At 44.9% G+C, this 17321-nt stretch overlaps 1 protein-coding gene across 2 annotated transcripts; it reads left to right on the forward strand.

The window, feature by feature from the left end:
- The first annotated feature begins 986 nt into the window (after window positions 1–986).
- nfatc4 (nuclear factor of activated T cells 4) lies at window positions 987–13785 on the forward strand. 2 transcript variants are annotated; one of them, XM_035171657.2, is made up of 13 exons: window positions 987–1661; window positions 7247–7413; window positions 7843–8358; window positions 8454–8629; window positions 8825–8987; window positions 9526–9626; window positions 9736–9837; window positions 10284–10471; window positions 10900–11040; window positions 11377–11432; window positions 11544–11670; window positions 11982–12695; window positions 13502–13785. In XM_035171657.2, the coding sequence occupies exons 1-13, from the start codon at window positions 1466–1468 to the stop codon at window positions 13570–13572; spliced, it is 2718 nt and encodes a 905-aa protein (XP_035027548.2). In that variant the 5' UTR covers window positions 987–1465; the 3' UTR covers window positions 13573–13785. The 2 variants fall into 2 exon arrangements, with proteins under 2 accessions (XP_035027548.2, XP_035027549.2); XM_035171658.2 differs by having other exon boundaries at window positions 987–1640.
- The last annotated feature ends 3536 nt before the right edge of the window (window positions 13786–17321 follow it).

Genomic DNA, 17321 nt, shown 5'->3' on the forward strand with positions numbered 1-17321 from the left:
TGACAGGTTCGTCAAGTCCTGTTTTGGGCTTTAAACCCTTGCGTCATCATGGCTGGTTGCACTTTTTCCTCTCCCCAACCAGACTGTAACATCTTGAGATCAGTCCAGGACCCAGGGCCTGCCCACTCAACCCCAGGAGGACGACAGGGAGAGTGAAACAGGCCCCCAGTTACTCTCCAGTACGACGGTTGTGAGAACCAGTGGAGGAAAGGGAAGATAGAGGGGGAGACGTGAGAAGAGGAGGGGGTATAGGAGGAGGAATAAGGAGCTGGACTGAGGCGGAGAGGGCCGGAGAGAGAGAGAGTGTGTTTATTTAAGTTTTTCGTCTCCTGACTCAGACAGAGAGCAGACTGCAGAGGATAATGAGAAACAGATCTGCGGTGAGGAGAGAAGGAGGGAGGGGAGAGTGAAGAAGAAGGAGGGACGAGGAGGAGACGAGAGGAAGGAGGAGTGGGGTAAAGGGAAGGGGAAAAAAGGGAAAGAGAAGAAGAAGAGAGGGGGGAGGCGAGGAAACAGTGACAGCCAAAAAGAAGGGGGAGGTAATGTGTTCATCGCCACAGGAAATAGACCCTCTTATGTGGACTAACTGACAGTTAACATCACAGGCCCGGCGGCGGCCATGCAGCCGGCCTACAATGGAAGGGTTTAGGGGACAGTGAGCCGCCTGCCATGAGTCCTGCTCATGATTGGAATAATAATCACAATGTTTTTGGGGTTAAAAATGTCTGATAGTGAGAATGAAGTGAGAACAAATGAGATTCACGCCAGGAAACAACAGGAAATGGTGCAAAATATGGTGAAATGTGTATTTTTAAAAAAATCCAGTTTGCAGGAGTTCTGGTGCTTTAAGCAAATGTTAAGTTGCTAGAAGTGAAACCTCCAGAGTGAGTGAGTGAGGAGGGGGCAGAGGAGCGAGAGAGGGAGAGGAGGGGATGGGGGGGATGAAGAGGGTGGGTGGGGGGGCTTCCTGACTGACAGGCGTAAGATCCTATGGGAGATGAGTAACGGACCAACTGGAGCTGGGAAACCCACCCAAAGGCAATTAAGGGTAAAGGACGAGAAAAATATTTGATAAACTTTTTTTTCCCTGTCTTGGAAGAGGAGGGAGAAGTTGTATGGGGATGACGATGGAGGCAGAAGCGAAGGAAGGGAACAGACTCCGTGTGGGAACTATGTTGAGAGATGTGACCCTGTGAGCGAAGATCTGGGTTTTTTGGGAACTGCAAGGCATCAAGTCTGGGGGGGAAAAAAGTTGCAAAGAGTGAAGGAGAAGTCCTCATCGTGTGGAAGCAGCGTGGATAAGTTTCTTCCAAGAGGAGGGATCTTTGCGCAATGACGCGCGCATAGGACAAAGTCTTGGATAGCTCGCTCTTTTACGCGCAGACGTTTAAAGCCGCAGTTTGATAGAAGCAGATAAGATCGTGTCACTGTCCCCGGGTCCTGGTCCTTCTGCTGCCGGAAGGCGATGGGGGCCGCGCCGGGCTCTGGCTGGGAGGAGGGCGAGTTCGAGTTCAAGTTGGTGTTCGAGGAGGATCCGCCGCCGCGGCAGAGCCAGGGGCCGGCGCCGGTGCGCGCAGCCGAGCCGGAGAGCTCCGGTCCCGGGGAGGAGGGTGAGAGCTCCCTGCTGCGCCTGGAGCCCGGTAACAGCAGCAGCAGCCTGGGTTAGACTCGACTCAACCAGAGATGGATGTGTGTGTGTGTGTGTGTGTGTGTGTGTGTGTGTGTGTGTGTGTGTGTGTGTGTGTGTGTGTGTGTGAATGGGTCCAAGAGAGAGGAGGTGTGAGAGGAGAGGAAACTTCTGTATGAGTGTTGTATTTGTTGTAATGAGGGCCTTTATCTGTGTGTGTGTGTGTGTGTGTGTGTGTGTGTGTGTGTGTGTGTGTGTGTGTGTGTGTGTGTGTGTGTGTGTGTGTGTGTGTGTGTGTGTGTGTGTGTGTGTGTGTGTGTGTGTGTGTGTGTGTGTAGTCCAGGTATTAGTCATGTTGTGAGGACCTAAATCTGTCACATTATGGGGACTTGTCTTTCTTATGGAGACAAAACCACATCCTCATAACGTAAATCATTGTCCATATCAATACTAAGGTGAAGGCATGTTTTCATAGGTTAAGTTTAGATTTAGGCTAAGGTTAGTTTATGGATAGGTTTAGGTTTAGGTTTAGGTTTAGGTTAAAGTTAAGGTTAAGGTTAAGGTTAAGGTTAAGGTTAAGGCTAGTTTAGGTTTAAGTTAAAGTTAAGGTTAATTTAAGGTTAGTTTAGGTTTAGGTTTAGGTTTAGGTTAGGTTAAGGTTAAGATTTAGTGCAAGGTTAGGTTAAGGTTAGGTTTATCTTAAGGGTAAGTTTAAGATCTTGTTTAGGTTTATGTTCAGGTTTATGCAGAGGTTAATGTTAGAGTAAGTCTCTAGGAAATCAATGAAGTGTGTGAGTGTGTGCGTGTGTTTGTGTGTGTGTGTGTGAGTGTGTGCGTGTGTGCTTGTGTGCGTGTGTGCGTGTGTGCGTGTGTGCGTGTCTTGGAACTTGCATGCAATGTGTCTGTGCCTCTTGATTCTGTAAGAATGTGAGCACAAGTATATTTTTATTGTGTGTTTATTTTGTGTGTGGTATGCATCTTACCGTGTGCATATTCTCTATTGCCTATTAGTGCATGTGTGTGTGTGTGTGTGTGTGTGTGTGTGTGTGTGTGTGTGTGTGTGTGTGTATGCGGCCCCAGACTCAATGTGTTTCCAATCAGCTGTGCGTGTGAGTAGAGTTAACAGCTGCCATCTGGGTAGGAACCTCAACCTCTGTGTACTGTGTGTACTGAACGTGCACCGCATACTCTCAACCTCCATCTCCCAATATGTTTCACTACACACACACACACACACACACACACACACACACACACACACACACACACACACACACACACACACACACACACACACACACAAACACAAACACAAACACACCCACACACACACACCTCCTGTCCTCACATCCACTCTCTCGTGTGTTTCCCACCCACACTGGCACAAAGTTATATCACCACACCCAAGGCATGCGAAAGAACTGCAGGAGACACGAGATCATTTCTTCACTTGAAGTGATTCAGTGATTAATTTGTACTTTGTTCAGATTATAAACCTTCTCAGAAGTTAGTTTTTGTCTCGTTGCATCTCACTCAACACTTTCACACCACACCTGACTTGTCGATTTACGTCCCCCGGCCTCTATTCTACATTTCTATTCATATAACATGCAAACAACAAATTCTAAAATAAAGTCATGTTGATTTGACAACTATTTGAAAGGATCAAAATTTAGGATTTCGCAATAATCACACTTTTCATTCATGATGCTGAAATTCCAAACCAGTGAATCTACTAATACAGAGCGTTGATCCCATAACACGGTTCTATTTTTAATTTGAAGTCTGTAAATCTTCCTGAATGGAAATAATTGAAAGTTCATCTCGGCAACATGAGGTCAGGGACAAAAACAATTGGCAACTTAACGAATGTAATTTATAGCAGAAACACTGACTTTTAAAACAACCACGACAAAAACAAAATGTGTTTCATGTCGCGGTTCATACGACAGTCGGCTTTGTACGGTCAGTATTGGCCCGAGAAAAATGTAACAGTCAATGACAGAGAAACGAAAACGAGGCAAAGATTAAAGGAAGATCTGAGAGATCAGCAGAAATTGTTTTTTTTAATCACAATAATTTAATTATCCCTCAAGATTTCTTGCATCTATTTTTGTGAGCGACTCAACTCCGGACATAGAATAATAATAATAGTCTGTTAGTCGCTCGACAAGGTAGAAACAAAAGGTCAAAGATTCATTTATTCGTAAAATAAGATTTTGTCATTCATGCATTTGTGACTGAAGCACTTCTCTGAATTATATAAACAGTATAAACATACGTCTTAAACACAAGTCTCGTCTCTCGAGTGGACGAGGCTGCTTTCAGGAAAGTGACATGATGATGTGTTTGTATCCGTCGATCCTCTGCTGCTGTGTACTGTTAAATAATATTTAAATGATCATTTCAGAAACAGTTAGAAGAGGAGACAAGGAGGTAAAATGAGCAAATGATTCATAAGAACAAAGATGAAAGATTGGAGCAGTTTTCTTTCGCAGAAATATGTATTTTCTTGATTTTCTAGCCTTTTTAATTATCACAAACTTCATCACTTGATCCATCGGGAGTTTCCTAACCTCCAAGTTAATTTTATTCCATCACAACAATCACCATCTACATTTTGAAAACTAGAAAAACACTGAGTAAAGTTCAGAACTCTGCCGAGTCCCAACAGTCCCCTGATGAAACCACATTTAAATTCACCAGATCCAGATCTTTATTTGGATCTGCACCAAACTACAAACACTCATTAATATCAGTCCCATAAACATGCCTGATTATTATTTATTTTATTAATCAGGATCCATAAATGATTCTCTGAAAAATCAAGGGAGATGTTGAAAGATGCACCAAATTCTGTGGACATCCATTTAGTTGTTTTTGTGTAATCTTGGTCACAAACAAACAAACAACCAACAAATAAATAAATATACGGGGTGAAAACATAACCTCTTTGGCGCAAGCATTTTGACCAGTCTTTATATTTATGTATAATATATTTGTGAAAATAAAACCCACAACAAAACTCATTAAGAATTATATTTAACATGGTGATCGAGGCTTCCCACTTAAATATAACGTTGATTGTGTTGAATCGTGTTCAGGTGAATTGCGCTGCTCTGTCTACAAACATATAGATGTTCGCATTTACAGTTTCAGGTCTGAACACAGCTTTTTGGTTTTAGCCTGTCACATGCTGTTTAATTGAGTTAATCATAGCCAGCAGCAGAATTAATAGTTATTTATAGGATTCAAACAACCACCAAACAAACTGCAGATCTGTGATCATTCTTTACCACGTGTACGTAGGATGCACTCGTCAGATTCGTTACAGTATCCATGTGTCAAATGGGGGTTTGTTGGTGGTATATAAATAATCAGATTGTCTCATAATGCCTCAGATTCATTTGACCTCCCTCTGTGGGGGGGGGGGGGGGGGGGGGGGTGTTGGCAATCACTCATCTGTTTTTTGTGAGGTTCAGCTCAGGACACGTAATAAAATATTAACGCGAACTCGATTTGTTTCGACTTGAGATCAGCTTTTTATTGGGTTCACTTAGTGTTTAGGTAACTTTTTCTTGGCTCGTAAACTGCTCCGCTGGTCAGCACACAATCATGTAAATCCCTGTTTTTAAGGGAAAAGTCGTCCACCAGCGGAGGAGTTGCCTCAGCGCTGCAGCTTTAATCACTTGGAAATATTTTGTTTTGCCAGGAAACATTTGAAGAGAGTTTTCACCCTGAGTCTTAGTTTGTTGGCTTTTGCTGTTGTGTGTCCGTGTTGCCCAAAAAGTTGCCTGTATGGCCGGTTGCCATCGCAACAATGGCCGATTGGAGCCTCGCTCATTAGAGAGTAACTACCGTTTGGATGCGTGCGGAGGTCGACCGCTCCACGCTGGGGAAACGCTGTGGTGAGGCCTGTGGTCGTGTTCCCGGTGGTTGTTTGTTTAGTTTAGTTTGATTTCTTCATCACTGTCAGGACCAGCGGCAGAGTTTGGGTTTGTGAGTCTTAGCGACATAAGATTTGAATCAGTGAGGCAAAAGTTAACTTCATGATTTGTTCAGAATTAAAAGTTTAAACTCTTTGAGGTGAATTCAGTGGATTGTAGCCATATGAGTGGAAGTCTATGGAATATAAAGTTAAACATTAAGGTGAGTTTAGTTTGTTTTATACCAAAATGATGAAGTAATCTTGTTTTATTATTTATTTATTGGGTGAGTGAGGTTCTAACAACAGAACATTCAATATTTTAACCTGTGACAATATCATAATTTCGTTAGGAAATCAAATTTGATGTTTAGACCCTGTAGGCGTTGCTCATCCACAAGTTGGGTGACTTTCATATGGACACACACTTTATATGTATACATTTAAATTATTGTATTATTTATTATCGTAAAAATAATTCATAATTGTCTGAATTTAGAGGTAAAATAAACCGAATAAACCGAAATAAAGGAACGTAAACCTTAGACCAAACTGTGGGAGAATCCTATCCTGTAAAAAATGTGAAAGATCCTCTCTGGATCCTCAGGTGTAGTTTGTCCCCTCTGGGCTACTGTAGAAACATGGTGGTGCAGCATGAGGACTCTGTTAAAGAGGACGTGCTCCACATGTAGATATAAAGGGACAATGCATCTTAGTTTCTGTGATTATAGATGAATGAAAACATCTTATATTTCACTTCTGACAATAGATTCCAGTAAATTCTTCACACTGGTCCTTCATCATTCAAAACATGGCACATAACTTCCCTCAAAGCCTCAATGTTGTTCTTGTATGGATCAATCAAATCAGCCACTGTTTGACTTGTCCGCTGTGGGCTACTGTAGAAACTCGGTAACTAGGCAACAAAAACACAAACCTTTGTTTTAGGCGATTATAGATAAATCAAATGAGAAGGAGCTGTTTCAGGCCGACTCACCTCTGGAGAGAACCAGGCTCAGGGTTTCCCCCCCCCGGTTCCAGGATCCGACTTCATATTTACAGTATGTGAGCGATAATCCATCAATTCATCTGACGTCTAACAAGAAAGCAAATACGCAGATTTACCCGAAGAAGTCGAAACTATTCAAATACTTATATATTAAAAGATCATCGCTTGACTGACGCAAACCGTTCACTTCCTGTGAAAAAGCTCCAGTTGCATGTCTCCTCCACATGGAAACAATTACTCTGCAGTGAATCAAGGAAAATGAAAACGTTGATGATCGAAAATGAGTCTTTACTTACCGCAAATTGTGTTTACAATATTTTTGATGGACATCTAATGAGCCTCTGTTAGTGCCAGATATAAAAGAGCAGTAGAGTTAAAACCGTCATCGTGCGGTTCTGGAAAAAGATCAGTGTGAGGTCACATGACCCCAGAATCCCTCGTGATATAAAACAAAAGTGTGTTTGAACAATGAGAAAAAAGATTTGTGGGTTTTTTTGTTCAGTAATGCAGCCAGAAAATAAATTGTTCCCACGTGGAAGTAAAGGTGAATATTAGGGAAATGAACGTGAGCAGCAATTGATTATAAGAATTCTTTAGACTGGTTTTCGTCCAAATTGCGTAAATCGTATTTTCATGTGTGCGTCACGTTTCCTCAAATTTAATCTGCGTGTTGTTTATCTTTCAGTTACAGACAACCACTTGGCTGCCACTCACGCCGCGCACTCCATCAGCATCCCCAGCTCGCCCCCCTCAGCCAGTCAGCGGGCCGGGATGCACTCGCCACCTCCACGCCGGGCCGCGGTCAGAGAGTTCAGCGGGACCTACGAGAGCCTGCCCGCTCGCTCAGTGCAGGTGAGACGACCTGTTCACGAAACCCTTGTTGGTTTATTACACTCAGACGGTTTGGGCGGGAAAAAAAAAGAGAGTTTATGGACCATTCTGCATATTTTTGCACATTTTGCATCATTAACTGCAAACAATGAGGTGAGTGGAGCTGCGGTTCCTGCCACACTTTCTCCATCCTGTTATAACTTTATCTCTAACATCACTCATACATGATCATAGCTGCTCTGCACCGATGCATCGCTCACAACTCGAGATTTCTTGATTTAGAACGAAGCTAAATTTACTTCTTTGAAGATAAACTGAGACTTTGATCAGTTTCAGAGACGTCACTCGTACAAACAAACAAAACCTCCTTGTTGGAAGTGATTACTTGATTATAAAATATTTGAGAGAAGCCGCTGAGAGAGTAAAGCATCCCTCTCGTCCTCGGTTCAGGTGTCAGAGTCTCGTGTGGTCGAGTGTCCGAGCATCCAGATAACCACCATCTCCCCAGAAGACGACCCAGCACCAACCATTTCCAGCTACTGGGACATGGGCGGCGGAGGAGGTGGGTGGGACCGAGAGCGCCTCTACCTCCCCCTGCTGGACCCCTTCAGCTACCGTGACAGATGCCCCGGCTCCCTCAGCCCCAGCCCTGCCTCCAGCCCCTCCTCCCGCGGCTGGCTCAGCCCCGCCTCCAGCTGCGACTCCCTGCTGGTGGAGGAGGAGGAGCTCAACGAGGCCACCATCAATTTTGGGCTCTCGCCGTCATCGAGGCCAACTTCCCCCGGGGGCAAAAAGCGCCGAAACTCCCCTCTGGCCTCCCCCTGTACCTCGCGGAGGGGCAGTTACTCAGAGGAACTGCAGGGGTTCAACCTGGAGGGCGGAGACTCCCACCTCAATTCACAAGCTCCGCCCAGCAGCTGCGAGCTCAGCATCCCACAGAAAACCAGGAAGACGTCGTTGGAACAGGTGAACATGCTGGTTTGGTTCTGTGGTCAAATATGAAACATGTTATGAACTTTTGATTTCGATGCAGTGGTGAACGTCGCCCTCTTGTCCTCCAGTTGTCTCCCAGGGAGGTGGATCAGGAGCAGGCTCCAGGCCACAGCTCGCACTGCCCACTGCCCGAGACCCAGCAGCCCAGGAGAGAGCCCCCTCCTCTGGGCATGGACTACCTCTCTGTGCCCCCTGCTCTGGCCTGGGGCCGGACCCGAGCCAGCACCCACAGCCCCCTGTTCAGGTCAGGACACACACACACACTCACACATTTATTCACACAACATTAAAGTACAAATTTAACAGTATGAATAAACTCTAAGGTCACATTCATTCAACTGTCTTAATAAATGACATGTGATATCCCCTGTATCTGTTTTGCCTCTCGGCTCTGACTCTGTGTGGTGAAGTCAAACCGTCAGTCTCTGGATTTTTTCAGGTCTAACGCGTTGCCTCCGCTCGACTGGCCGCTGCCGTCCCAGTTTGACCAGTACGAGCTGCGTATCGAGGTGCAGCCGCGTCCTCACCACAGAGCCCACTACGAGACGGAGGGCAGCCGAGGAGCCGTCAAGGCCACGCCGACGGGACATCCTGTCGTCAAGGTGAGGCACGAATCAACGTAGCTCCTGAGAGATGTGATCACAGCGACGACAGAGATTTTGTCCCAACAAACCATAGAATATAAAATAAAGATGGACGAGGCCTCTCCAACCTCCAGTTAAAATATTCTACCGTCGCCACCATTTTGTGCTTTTGAAGTCGTTCGGGGTGGAGCCACAGCATCGAGGTCCCGACGACACGTGCTCTCAACCAATCACGAGTGAATCTCAGCTGTCAATCGTGACCTTTGACCCTGTTTTTAAAGCATCAAATAAATAATTACAACCAAACGTCTTGAATAATTGAACACTTGTGTGTAATTCAGTGATAAGAAATACCTAAAATGACAGAAACTATAATTATTGAATTTGCTAAACGTGTTCTTTGACTTTTTAGTCCAAATGCTCTGGCTTCACTTTTGGGAGCTGTCCCGTCGTCCATCTTTATTTCTCATAATAATGGAGCAAAGTGTGAGGACACAGGTTGTGTTTCGCTCGTCTCAGTTCGATGTCACCTCTCGCTCTGCGTCTCTCTCCACAGCTGTGTGGATACACTGAGAGGAAACCGCTCTCTCTTCAGGTTTTCGTCGGAACAGCGGACGACAGATCCATCAGGCCGCATCCTTTCTATCAGATACACAGGTACTGAGTCTGTCACCAGCAGATCACCGGCCTGCGGCGCTGGGACTCGTGCATTTAAAGACAAACTGTCACTGGAGGCCTGTTGAGTCTGAGCTGTATCTCTGTGCAGGGTCACAGGGAAGATGGTCGGCACTGCCAGTCATGAGAGCGTTCAGGCCGGGACCAAACTGCTGGACATCCCCCTGAACCCTGAGAACAACATGACCGCACTGTGAGTAGAGAGACACAGAGTTTACTGTGTTTCCTCCACATGACAAGTTATTCAGCTTTAGTCTCTGATTTCAAGGCTCTTTTGACGTCTACTTGATATATTTGAGGAGGAGGCTCCTTAAATACTGACACTAAACAACAAATGCTAATTTTATATGCTACTATATACTTTATACTGCAGCACCACAACATTTTAAAAAGGAAACAATGTACTTTTTACTTCATTTAATTGACATTTTAAAACCCTAATATTAGGATTTCACAATGTTCTATATAATGTGTTTGATATGAGTATATCAAGTGTTGGCGTAAATGTTTGCCGATATTTGCCACTGTATATTTTACAGAATTAACAATGTAGAAAAGGTGTTTCCATTTTACATAAATAAATGTGTTTATTTTCTTAATTCGAGTTCTGTTTGTTTTGAAAAATCTTTTGTGTTGTAGCATCGACTGTGCAGGGATCCTGAAGCTGAGGAACTCGGACATCGAGCTGAGAAAAGGGGAAACGGACGTCGGCAGGAAGAACACGCGTGTTCGTTTGGTGTTTCGCACCCACCTCCATCTAGCGCCCCCTGTAGCCGCGCCTGGACGGGTCCTGGCTCTGCAGGCGGCCTCGCTGCCCATCGAATGCTGTGAGTTGCTGGTCACATGTAGTCCAAAGCTTCACACAACACTGACAGATAACATATTGTTAGAAAGATCTAAGGCTCCTGATTGTATCTGTAGAAGCATCTTAGGTTCCTCATGTCACTGCAGCAGCTATTGATACAGAAAAAAGCATTAGATCAAACCTGAAGTTCCTCCATGTTTGTGCTCCTGAAGCTTTGGTTCACCTCCTTCATTCTGACTTCAGGGTTGTAATTCATAATGACTTTCAAAGGACACCAGGGATATGAAAGTACCTTTTTCTTTTGGGTGCATTATTTTTAGGCTTGTGCACAGAAATGTGTGTTTTCTGTTGATCAACTAATCATTGTGTTGACTAATTGTCTCTGCACACTTTGGCTTTAGATTGTGAGTATTTCTACTGGCTCTGATCTGCTGGTTCTCCCTCCCTCAGCCCAGCGCTCGGCCCAGGAGCTGCCGGTCATCGAGTCCGTCAGTATCACTTCCTGCTCCGTGGAGGGCGGAGAGGAACTTCTGCTGAGTGGCAGCAACTTCCTGCCGATCTCCAGGGTCCTTTTCATGGAGAGAGGGACAGGTAAACGTCCACAGGGCAGACTGGGAAATGTCTGTTGTCTAGTTGGAGAAATAACTCTTATATACCTACATTTGCAGGTAAAATCAGAGGCCTCTTTCAAAAACCAGCCTCCAGTTTATTTCCCTCCACACAATTCAGCCTTTTACGTTCTTAAGATTTCAATCGTGTGCGTGTGTGTGTGTGTGTGTGTGTGTGTGTGTGTGTGTGTGTGTGTGTGTGTGTGTGTGTGTGTGTGTGTGTGTGTGTGTGTGTGTGTGTGTCTGTGTGTGTGTGTGTGTGTGTGTGTGCGTGCATCTACGTTCCACTTGACCTTAATTCTTCCTTCTTATCTATTAGATGGTAAATTACAGTGGGAGGAGGAGGCTCATGTCGACCGTGACAACAGCAACGAGGTAATTTTCGATGTCACAACGTTTCCTCACCGATCGAGCTGCAGCTCAACTCAGTAACATCTGATGAATGTAAATAATCCGTCACATGTCCACGGCCCTTTGACCTCGTAGTGTTTGCTGTGCGTGAGAGTTCCCGCCTACAGCGACCTGTCCGTCAGTCGGCCCGTGTCCCTCAGTCTGTACGTCTCCAACGGGAAGAGGAAAAGAAGCAGCACTCACTGCTTCAAGTATCTCCCCAGTGAGTGTCCATCGTTCTCAGTAGAAACACTGTCGATACATATAAGTGTATTTCTGATGACTGTATTTTCCGAGTATTGAACCTGAATATTGTAAGTGTAATATTTACCCATTTTTATTCAGTTCATTTGGTTTAAAAAGCTGTTCTTCTCTGATAACTAAATAACTAAAACCAACATTTTTTAGAGAAAACACAGATACAAACAATATTAAAATACTACTTGAATTCTTTATTAGCAGGAAGGTGTTTTAATATTCATCAGGATTATTATGAATGTGCAGTGATTTGGTTTTCCTTGTGTCTCCCTGAAGTCATGTTTAAAGAGGAGGACCCCCTGCTGTCCCGGCCGTCTGCGCTGCCTCTCGACAGGGTGTGTCCGGAGGGTCAGCTCCGGATGGACCGGGGCTTCCATGTGAGGGGCGACCCCGTGGCTGAGGATCGAGGCCTGGGCTTCAACCTGCCCCCCTACCCCTCCGCCTACTCTCCTCCCTGCCCCACCATGAGCTACCACGAGGAGTACTGCTCTACGCCCGACGCTGCGGGGGAGGAGCCCCCCGGGTCCAGGGGCGCCCTCTCCGAGCGCCACCCCAGCTTCGAGAACCTGGAGCTGGGCTTCACCGAGCTCCTTCCTCCTCTGTACCCCCGCGGCCCGCAGCCTCCCTCCCCTTCTCCCTCTCCGTGGCTGGACTCACCCTACCTGTCCTCCTCACCCTCTCCCTCCCACTCCTCCTCTCTCAGCCCGTTCCCAGCCAGCAGTCCTATCTCTACCTCCCCTCTGCCTCCCATGCCCACCTCCCCTTACCCCCAGTACTCTGCTTATTCTCAGGAGGTGTGTCCCTCCCCTCCCTCCAACCCCAGTCCCTATCAGGACATGTTCCCAGCGCCCTACTCCCATTATGACGGCTGGGACCCCCAGGGAAGGGTGATGGGGATGGGACATGGGGGAGAGAGGGATGCCAAGATCCACGACTGCCCCCTGGAGTTTAGCAGCTCGGTGTCGATGCACCACATTACCTTTGAAGAGGGTGAGTTACATTCCTGGTTCTTTATGTTGAGGAGTATGAATATGTTGAATTAGAAGGAGAGTCAAATGCAAACTGTAGATAAATGAAAGACGTGGATGAAACAAATGAAAGTAGTGAATCTATCAGTGTTTCCTGGAGTGAGGGTGATGTACATGGATGCATGGATACGTCCAAAATGACCATTAGAATATTGTAGATCAGAGCCCGACCGAGGTTTGAACTTTTTCCTTTTGATATTTTACTGTATCTTTGACTTTGACAAAATTATGCTTTATTATTGCCAAACTGTTAAAAATCTCTCACTGACATATCGGCATTTAAGTTTATTTATTTATTTTTTTTATCTTTACTATTTGTTTATTTATATTTTCTTTTAAATTATAGTTATTTATTATAAAGTTCATGGTTAAACTGTAAAATATCAAGCCTCAATTACATTTCTTCATCACAAGGGTTTGATAACAACATCCTAAGTATCAATTTTGTTTTGTGAGTATATACATCAAGTGATGTATCTGTATGTTGGAAAATGTTCATTCCCTAAAATCTGTATCAACATCAGCCCCAAAAAATCCATATTGATCAGACTCCAATCTGTATCTGGGCTTTATAGCAAAGTGATCAATAGAGGAGGGGCCAAGATATTGAGATGCTGCTGCTGAGAATGAAATTAGAGGATCATAATATGAGGTGGATGGATGAATGAATGAATGGATGAATGGATGGACGGATGAATGGATGAATGGATGGACGGATGGATGGATGGATGGACGGATGGACTGATTTCCTCTCGTCTCCCTCCACAGTATCAGAGTTCATCGGAGAGGACATCCAGTCGTACCAGTCGGCCTCACACATGGACAACCAGCCGAACTGATCTCAGAGCAGCTGATCACCCTCACTTTGATATTCAGCCTCGATTTGAATCCCCGTGCACCTGTGATGAAGCTGCGTCGCTCCAGTAACACGTGATACTGATGACAGGGGGACTTTGATAACCAGGACACTGTTGTAATTATGACCACAAGTGCAGCAACTGTTACGGTTTTATAAAGGGAAACTAATGTTTTTAACATGTTTTCAATATAAATTATACAAGAAACTGCTTGGATTGTGTGTTTTTCTTCTGGACAAACTAATAAATCACACTCATACGGGATAAATGTAGAGGAGAGGAGGATAGAAGGCCGGAGGGGAAAAAGGTTTGAATCCTATGGAAAACTAAATGGTTGAATATGAGATGCAGCGGTTTGGACAATCGTGAATAATTATACAAATATATTTTCCCTTATTTAAAGCCATGCAGTGTCTTTATTTTATGATTGCACAAGCAGAAATGTGATCCATCCTGCATTAAGCACACACTTCTGGGTTTGCGATCCTGTCTCGCTAGATATTTCCAATGATTTCTGAATTTCCGAGTGGTTAAATGTCCCAAAAGATCTAAAAATGGTCAAGAAAAGATCTCAGCGACGTTGTACAGGTGGCTCCTTCAAAGTTAAAGTGTCCAGACAAAAGGATATCTCTGTAAATTGGACTCTGGGACTGTTGAAGCTGTTTGACAGGTTTGCATGAGCGATAGTTTGTTAGATCCTCTTGAAGCAGAGCAGCTCTGTCTTGAAGAACACTGCCCCCTGCGGGGACTCGGGACCAGGACGCCATCACTGTCCTGATAATCTGTCTTTCAGCTGTAAAACTTAACAGGTCTGATTTTCTTCTGTTTGTACTTTCCTCACTTTAAAAAACCAGTGCAGCTCCCAACAAACATAGACGAGTCTTTCATTATTCCAAAGACAGAGCGAGGCAATGAAAATGCAGCAGCCTAACAAAAAGAGGCTAAAGCAGCATTGTATGTTTTCCTGACAGCTTTATGGGTCTATATGGTTCAACACAGACCATAAATGGGAATGTTGGGAGCTGGAGACCGAAAAGGGCCTTAAAGGTGAGGGACTGGTGTAGTTGGTGAAGAGCCCTGAACGTTCTTTGAAGAATCCGAAGCCATAACTCCTCCAGTGACTTTTCCAGTTCCAGCTTCTCCCTTTTTGTCTCTGGCTGCGGATCAGGAAAGTTCAAGGAACACAGGAGAAGTGCTCGAGAGGTGAGTGTGGTAAACCGTCTGGATTTATTATAAAAACTTTCACAGACCACTCAAGAGGCTTTACACCACAAGTCACATTCACCCGTTCACACACACACACACACACACACACACACACACACACACACACACACACACACACACACACACACACACACACACACACACACACACACACACACACACACACACACATTCATACGCCAGTCAGTCCACAGGAACCGATGTGAGAACACGTTTCTGAGACAAGACGGAAACAAAACTGAAATAAAACTCAGATGAAGATTGAGAGAGTTTTTGGCGATAAGGGCCGACGCTGGTGTCCATTTGCCGCAACTGAATTAATACATTACATCCTGCATATTTGTTGTGTTACGCGTCGGAGAAGAGAATCTGTTAATCCACTGTTCCGTGGTTCACTACATGGCCCCCCCCCTTTGCAGTTCCCTTTTGCCCAGGGGCCCCCACTGTCCCTTGAAACGCTCCTGCCTGACCCACAGCCGTCTGTGGAAAAAGTAAAGGAATGGAAAGCTCTTCAACAAACTGACCGAAATACACCAACAGGGAAAAGAGATGTAACCGCTTCACTATGTTTGAATCTAGGGCAGACATACAGTATATGGCCAAATGTATGTGGACACCCAATGAAAGTGGACACAGGAACATTACATATCTTTGGCTTCATCAGCCTCTATACTCTTCTGGGGAAAGTTTCCCACAAGGTTTTGGAACAGCAGGAGTTTGCTTGAGTCTTATTCGGGTCAAACACTGATGGAAGATGAAAGATGAGGTTTGACATTTCTGTTCATTTCAAAATAAACCTGGTTAGAAGCACATTCCTGTCCACACGGCCATTTAGTGTAGTCATGTTTATAATCCTGCTCTTCTCTCATATAGCAGGTATCAATACTTTGAGCGAATCTTTGATTGACTCTCTTGGACTCATTCTGAGAAGCACGTGACTTTATTTTGGTTTTACAATCAGTTTCCCAGCCTACGAACAGAGAAGCAAGGTCACACTGACTCGAAACTGGGAAATGACCTGCTAAACATTCAATGTGGACATTTACTGCGCCAACAAATACGGTTTCAAATCCCTTTTCATGCGTAGATTCAACGTTTATCCTGCAGAAGACGCCCAGTTGTTTCTCACATCGTCGTTTCTTGTGCTGATGTTTTAGGATCATATGGTTCCCCCCCATCCACTGACCTGAAATCACTCAGACTTTCACCAGGGGGCGGTATAAACTCAAACATCGGAGTGAGTGAGTCAGTCTGACACATGCAGGCTCATACAACAGCTGCCTGAATTAGATACAGTTAAACATTACATCTAAACTCAGTCACTGGAAAACCAGAGTCCCTAAAGACTTGCTAACTATAGGATCACTGAGGCATGTGGAGGCCGGACACTGCAGCCAGGCTGTTCCCTGCTGTTAGTGTGACAGTGAACATACACAGATCATGCTAAGTGATGGCACCTCAGTAACAAGGACAACGAGCCTGACTCTCAATTTTCCAGCATCTCCAAAGCTCAGACATGTTGTTTGTTTTAATCTCGAGAAAGTGAACAGACAAAAACAGGTTCTCATTTTATCAGTGGTCACATGAGAGAGTTTTGTCTTGTCATCACAAGATTTCTGGACGTCACTGCGCCAGGCCAAGAAGTCGTCCAGTGCTTGACCCCCCAGTGAAACCACAACATGTTACTTCCCCATTATGAATAAACTGACCTCTGTGTAGAATTGGTGGGATTTGAATGCCTCTTGTGTTTTTTAAAAAAAAACATCTGTACTGATGAAGCCTGATACTTTGAGTACAAATAAAAAAGGTAAGTATTGTACACTTTGGACTCATCGCTTACCGCCGATGAAAGGATGCATTTGTCTTTAGTGAGTTTCCCGCCTTTGTGATGACCTGCTCCGTCCTTACGTGTTACATTACTGCAGCATGTCTCACTAGCGCCACCTGTTAGGAACTCAATCAACCAGGGAAGTTGTGTGCGTGGGGCGCTTTGTTGTTCACGTTGTTAAGTGACGACAACACTGCTGCTAGGTAACAGCAACACAGACGCTAATATTAACGCTACAGTCAGGGGCTGCCACAGTGGCGTAATGCAACATAGTGACAGAGTGAATTGGCCGTTGGGAGTTTGTTCCTCAAATTATGAAGAAATCTCTATTTCATTAATATTTCAACATATTAACAGACCGTCCAACAAAAGATCAAATTCCTCCACCATTTATGTAAATGTGTCACAACTCGTGAATGTTCATCAAAGTCAGGTCCAAGGTCGAGAACCCCCCCCAAGAGACGGGTTGTTCACGTGGACTCTTCAGGTGAACGTTGTAAAAACAAGTTTCCCTGTGTTAACTCGTGCTTCTGCTCGGTTTCCTCGTGTTCTCCCAGGTCTTCAGAGTCGGGACTACCTGTTCTGCATCTGTCCGCCTGTCCGCCAACTGAAACATCTGTCAGCCTGTTTTTCTCTTTATTCAACTTCTTCCCTGCATCATCTGCACTGAGTACAG

The sequence above is a fragment of the Hippoglossus stenolepis genome, chromosome 11 (genome assembly GCF_022539355.2).
Source record: "Hippoglossus stenolepis isolate QCI-W04-F060 chromosome 11, HSTE1.2, whole genome shotgun sequence".
NCBI classification, from domain to species: domain Eukaryota; kingdom Metazoa; phylum Chordata; class Actinopteri; order Pleuronectiformes; family Pleuronectidae; genus Hippoglossus; species Hippoglossus stenolepis.